Source organism: Podarcis liolepis (genome assembly GCF_965112155.1).
Source record: "Podarcis liolepis genome assembly, chromosome: 10".
Taxonomy (NCBI): domain Eukaryota; kingdom Metazoa; phylum Chordata; class Lepidosauria; order Squamata; family Lacertidae; genus Podarcis; species Podarcis liolepis.
The window spans coordinates 56,015,610-56,021,609 of record NC_139562.1 but is presented as its reverse complement, the minus strand read 5'-3'; the positions used below and the strand labels follow the sequence as shown (position 1 = coordinate 56,021,609).

Here is a 6,000-nt window from a genome sequence, read left to right as displayed (position 1 = left end):
ATAATAATAATAATAATAATAATAATAATAATAGTTGTTATTATTATTTCATTTCATTTATACCTTGCCCATCTGGCTGGGTCGGCCCAGCTACTCTGGGTGGCTTCCAACACATATAAAAATATAATAAGAACCCCAAACATTAAAAGCTTCCTGATACAGGGTTGTCTTCAGATGTCTTCTAAAAGCTATGTAGTCTTTGAACTATAAAGCCTTAAACAGCTCTGGGTTGTAATACAGTACCTCATGGATCACCTCTTCCCATATGAACTGACCCAGACCCTGCAATCATCACCTGAGGCCCTTCCTTATGTGTCCCAGCCCCTCCATGAGAGGTCCAGAGGGTGGCAACACAAGAACGGGCCTTTTCTGTGGTGGCTCCATTTATGGAATGCTCTCCCCAGGGAGGTTCGCCTGGTGCCTTCATTACATATCTTCAGACATCAGGCAAAAATGTCCCTCTTCTCCAGCCTAATTAAACAACCTATGGCCTTTTAAACTGTGTGTGGGGGTATTGTTTTGTTTGCTATTATGTTATGTATTTTTGTGGTTTTATGTTATAAACCACCCTGTGGTCCTAGGATGAAGTGTGGTATAGAAATTTAACAAATAATAAGAATGATAAAATAGATGGAGAAAGCCAAAGGAAGCTTGATCTCCTGTATTCTAGTTATTATAGCTTTGTTGATGCGAGAAGACATAAAACGAATATAAAGCTTTACCGCTTTATCAACTCTTTAGAACAAGCATAATAAAATCTTATTGCTGATGACACACGCGGTAGAAGGCGGGGAATGGGCCTGAATCTGCAACCATTACTCCCATCTGCATCATATTTGCACTGAATAGTATATGCATGCGTATGTGTCATGCATCAATTAGTATTTGCATGCAAGGTGTATAGGAAATTTAAGGTGCCTGCAGTGACAATTGCTTTATTGACAAATATACAAGCAGAGAGAAAGTGGAAGCAGAAGTCAGAAGGTATCCCAACAGGACAGCCATTCAGAAGAAGAAGAGAAGAGTTTGGATTTGATATCCCGCCTTTCACTCCCCTTCAGGAGTCTCAAAGCAGCTAACAGTCTCCTTTCCCTTCCTCCCCCACAATAAACACTCTGTGAGGTGAGTGGGGCTGAGAGACTTCAGAGAAGTGTGACTAGACCAAGGTCACCCAGCAGCTGCATGTGGAGGAGCGGAGACGCGAACCCGGCTCACCAGATTATGTGACTACTGCTCTTAACCACTACACCACACTGGCATTCAGCATTTCTGATGTCCTTCAAGCTAAGGGTGTTATCTTCTACCAGCTTTCAGGCCCTCTCTCTCCGAAACACTAGATCTGTATTGATCAGGAGACAATGACCTAACCCTTAACTGACCATATTGGACTTGTTATTCTGTTAGAAAGCAGAGCACTGTTTTAGAACAAGGATCTCTTCCAGGGCATTCTGCTGTTGCTCATCCTTTTGCTAATATATTTTCTCCCCAATCACAGTTCATAACTTACTGAAAGAACCCCAAAGTCTGGGAAAATAAGAAAAGCTATTTATGGTGCATAATCCTTGCATGCTTAATTAAAATTAGCAAAACATTTTATGCATGCACACTACTGTACTGCATACTACTACAGAAGTGTTTTTGTGTTGTTGTTTTGTGTGTGTGTGTCAATTGAAAAATCACGTTTTGTTGGCGTGTTTTTGTAAGAAAAAAAAGCTCAACCTTGTAAGAAAGGCTGCACAACAGAAAAAAGAGGCAAGGCATGTAAACCAATATTTATTTATTTTTAAAACTTTTTTCAAAGAAAGGCATTCATAATCCTATACATGTCCACTCAGTAGTGGACATGACCTCTGTCATTCCCTTCTCCTTGTGCCCTCCATCTTTCCCAGCATCAGGGTCTTTTCCAGGGAGTCTTCTCTTCTCATGAGGTGGCCAAAGTATTGGAGCTTCAGCTTCACGATCTGTCCTTCCAGTGAGCACTCAGGGCTGATTTCCTTACCCAATATGTAGCAATGGAGATTTATGTTACTGCTTTATGAATGAATTTTGGGGTTTCTCTAAAAGCATCTCAACCATTTGGGGGGGGGGGTTCCTAAGAAATACGGCATCGCATCACGCCCAGATCACCAGGGATGCCGCTCTCCTCGCCCCAGGAGCCGGCGGGGCAGCCGTGGTCTCTAAGACCCTACAGAAGCCCGGTCTTGCTGTTCCTGCCGAGCATGCGTGGCAAGCACTTGTGCAGCTGGCGGCTGCCTCTCGTGGAGCCACCCGAGGGGAAAGGAGGTGGGAGTCCGAGCGATTGGGCGAGAGTTATTGCCTAAGCAGCCCTCCTTTACCTGGCGAGGTTTGGAGAGGCTTTAGAACGGAGCACTTTCTCTTTCTCCTTTTTGCACCTTGGTCGGGATCAGCTGTGGGGGGAGATCGCGGAGCTGCAACCCACGCGGCGAGCGTGGTAAGTAAGTTCACCAACTTCTCCTCCCCGGCGCAACTCCCAGCGTTGCCCCGCGATCCTTGGGTAGCTTGGGCAGCAGCAGGGGCACATGGAGTCCATGCCCACCGTTGCTTGTCCCGTTGCTTGTTCAGGGCATGGCATGGGATCGGGAGCTGGGAGGGTGGGAGACGGAGGAGGAACCCGGCGGCTGCTCCCTGCGCCTTGCTCCAGCCGGATCCTTCGCCAGGCTTCCCTGTCATGGCTCGGTCGCCCGTTTCTCTTGTTGCAACCCGCACCCCACTCCCCTAAAATATTTCAGGGCCTCCCCAAAGGTGATGGGCATTCAAATAGTGCGCCCCCTCGTCTTGTGATCGATTATGCGCGGAGGGACTTTCCTGGCCTCCCCCCAATATTTTATTCAAGTTGGCACCCCTGTACCCCACTCTGACATCCTCGCCCTGTCACCCCAGCAGCAGTTCCAGGGCAGAAGCAGTCGTCTGCCCTGAATCCTAAAACAGGGAACGGCGTTTCCATTTGCAAAAAAACCCAAATAAATGATTTTTTAAAAAATTATTTTATTTTTTGGAAGAGGCGGGCTCAAAGAGAGAAGGGTCTGCACTCTCCAAGAACGCGCCCCCCTTCTCCGATCCTGAACTCCACTGCTATGAGTTGAGGTCTCCTTTCTCGCGCCCTGCCGTCGGTCCGCCATCGAGGTGGTTAATGAGTAATGAAAGGAGAAACTTCTTCCCACCCCGCCAAAGCGCCTTAACCGGAGCAATGATTCCGGGAGGCGGGTGCGTGTGGGGAGACACACAGAGAGCGCCCGCCCGCCCGCCCTCGTGGCTTCAGTAAACAAGGGGGTTTCAGAAGGGTGCCACCCCGCGTGCGTCGTGTGAATGGAGGCCAAGGGCGAAAGGAGACCTCCCTCCCAGGAGGTTTTGCATCGGGGCAGTGCAAAAAGCCAGCGCCTGCTGCTGCTGTTCCTCTCCCCCTCTCTGTCCCCTCTGACGCTCAAATGACACTTCAGTTGAAACGTATACAGCCAGCAGAAAAGAAAAGAAAAGTTTGCAAAGTTGACTGCTGCAGCAAGAGAACTTTCCATCTCCGTCCTGCGGCGCCCGGTTGGTTTCACGCCCCTGGCTTGCTTTCTCCTTATACTGTCATCAGTGAAATGATTTTCCTTTTCCTTCCTCTCTTCCTGCCCCTCCCTTTCTCCCTCCCTCTTTTTTTTTATTTTGGAAGATTGCTGCAATTTTCTGTGTCAGAGGTGGCTGCTCGTAAGAGGATGTAGCGAGTCTGAGGATGGGGCTTTCTGCGGAGAGGCGCTCACAATGGCCAGAGAAGACTCGGTGAAGTGTTTGCGGTGCCTGCTGTACGCTCTAAACCTGCTTTTCTGGGTGAGTCCCTCCTCCTGCTCAGATGAGAGGCTCCAGCATTTCCAGAGATTGCCCCCAAAGGGAAATTGGTTCCCTGGGCTTACTCCTCTGTTTTTTTTCCTTCTTCAAGGGTAAAAAAAATTCCCTTATGTATAGCACCTCGGCCCTGTGCATCAAGGAAAGATTAATAAATGAAGGCTGTGGGATAGCCATGGAAGTAATGTTAGGTTTCGTCTTGCATCTGAAAAGTTTGTTGTCAAGAGGAAAGTATGCAAATCTGCTTTTGCAGGGCATTTTCATGCCCTCCTTCCTATTTCCAGTGTTACCAGTTAGCCATATTGCTCATCAACAAATTGCATTCTATTCAAATAATTTACAGGGCGAGGCAGTTTACAAATTAAAAGAATCTCCCACAAAAACGAAATAATAATCACTACTTAAATTAGAATTAGAAGCAGCTAACACCTCTTTTTTTATACTGCCCGTTAGCCAAATGCAGGCTAGAATAAAGGCTTCTTCAGAGTTGTCTTAAAAACCAGTAGCGATACAGCCCTGCAGATTTCCTTGGGGAAGGGGTTCCAAAGATGTGTGTGGCCACCCCTGAAAAGGCTCTGCCGACCTAGCCATGATGAATTTATGTTTTAGAGCAGGAATAGGGAACCCGTGGCCCTCCTCAACTCACATTGGTCCTGGCCAGCATGACCAATAGTCAAGGATCATGAGAGTTGTAGCTCAACAACATCTGGATGGCTGCAAGATCCCTACTCTTTGACAGGGACTGCTCATTCATCAGAGGAAAAGTGGAATTATTATTAGAAGGTGCATGCAGGTTTTCCATCGCTGTGTTTTCCTAGTAACACAACTGATTTTATGCAAATAGAATCTGGCCTACAGTGTGTGGCTTTCGCACCCTTAGGCAGCTGCTGGGCGCCTAGAATCCTGATAGGGACCCACAGGTGCTGGTACCTGCTCTGAGCTCCCTCCTCTAGGTGGCTGCTGCCCTGGATGTAAATCCATGGCCAAGACTGGCTTCCCCAACACAAGAATCTCTGCAGAGAGGATACTTAAATTGAGAGTGCATAAATAAACGCGTTACTTGTGTACTGTGTACTCCATACGAAACTGAGTGAGAATGTACCACTGGACAAGCAACTGTAGTTTGATGTTGTTCTTGTATTTATATGAAAACAATACAAATTATTGGGGGGGGGGAAGGGGCACCTATTTAGGATGAAACCACCAGATTGCATGTTGCTGGTGCCCCCTTCAAACCTGCCTGGCACAATCTTTGGGGCTGACATAGGCTTTGCATTCAGATGTGATGCTTTTTCTAAAATGATTTTTAGTGTTGTGTGTTAAAACAGAGTATTTTCTTCATGAGCACACCAACTACTAATTATTTTATATAATGGGTTGATAAAGCTGCATTGACGTCTTACCTGTTGTCACCCAGATCTGGTCTTGCGAAGTTCAGGTGCTTGCCTCATGTCGTACTACGTTTTGGTTGTTTTTTCCAGCCACCACAATTTCCGTCTTCCTCGAGGTTTCTTGCCCTTTGTCTGAGAATTCATCTAGCCCCATATTTTCATTCGTCGGTAGTTCTTTATTTCTCCCATTGGAGCATATGACAAGCACTCAGTTATTTGGTAGAAAGAAAAGGGAGGCATTTGGGGACATCTCTGGGATAGGAGCTTTGTCCCCCTCATTCTGGGCTCGTTAATCCAAGCCATTCAGAATCAAGTTCGTTCCTCTCTATATAACCCCTCCAAGATTTGTTTCTTAGGCCTCATCTGCAGTATACCTTTAAAGCAGGGGTCGACAACCTAAGGCCCATGGGCCACAAGCGTCCCATGGGGGTCATTTAACCAGCCCATGGACCCCACTGCCCGCTCAGGGACTCCTGCCGCCTACTCGGCTCCTGTGCGCCATGCTAAACTGGCGTGGAGCAGAGAGGGGACCGCCTCCTGCGATGCTGGCTGGCTTCCCATTGGCTGCAGGAAGCTCCTTCAGCCAATGGGAAGCTGCGCACGCCTCCTCCGCGCCGGAAGGAGCGCCGGAAATAGTGTTTGCGCATGCGTGTGCGCACACACACACACACACACACACACACACATGCACACACACTCCAGCTCACCGTGGCGTCCGTGAACTGGCCCAAGCCACAAAAACTTTGCCGACCCCTGTTTTAAAGAG

The 6,000-nt window shown here is 47.7% G+C and overlaps 1 protein-coding gene across 6 annotated transcripts in view; it reads left to right on the top strand.

Moving 5' to 3' along the window:
- The first annotated feature begins 2,205 nt into the window (after positions 1 to 2,205).
- The window catches only part of TSPAN12 (tetraspanin 12), an 89,148-nt gene continuing 85,353 nt past the window's right edge, over positions 2,206 to 6,000 (top strand). For 2 of the 6 annotated variants that reach the window (XR_014516614.1, XM_083463740.1), the window contains exons 1-2: positions 2,206 to 2,452; positions 3,674 to 3,828. Coding sequence is in view for 2 of the 6 variants with exons in the window: in XM_083463740.1 (XP_083319866.1) it covers positions 3,763 to 3,828 (66 nt within the window). In the remaining 4 variants the exon portion in view is untranslated. Of the gene's footprint in view, positions 2,453 to 3,267; positions 3,553 to 3,673; positions 3,829 to 6,000 lie in introns of those variants that run through there. The other 4 variants (XR_014516615.1, XM_083463741.1, XR_014516616.1 and 1 more) reach the window with 3 other exon arrangements.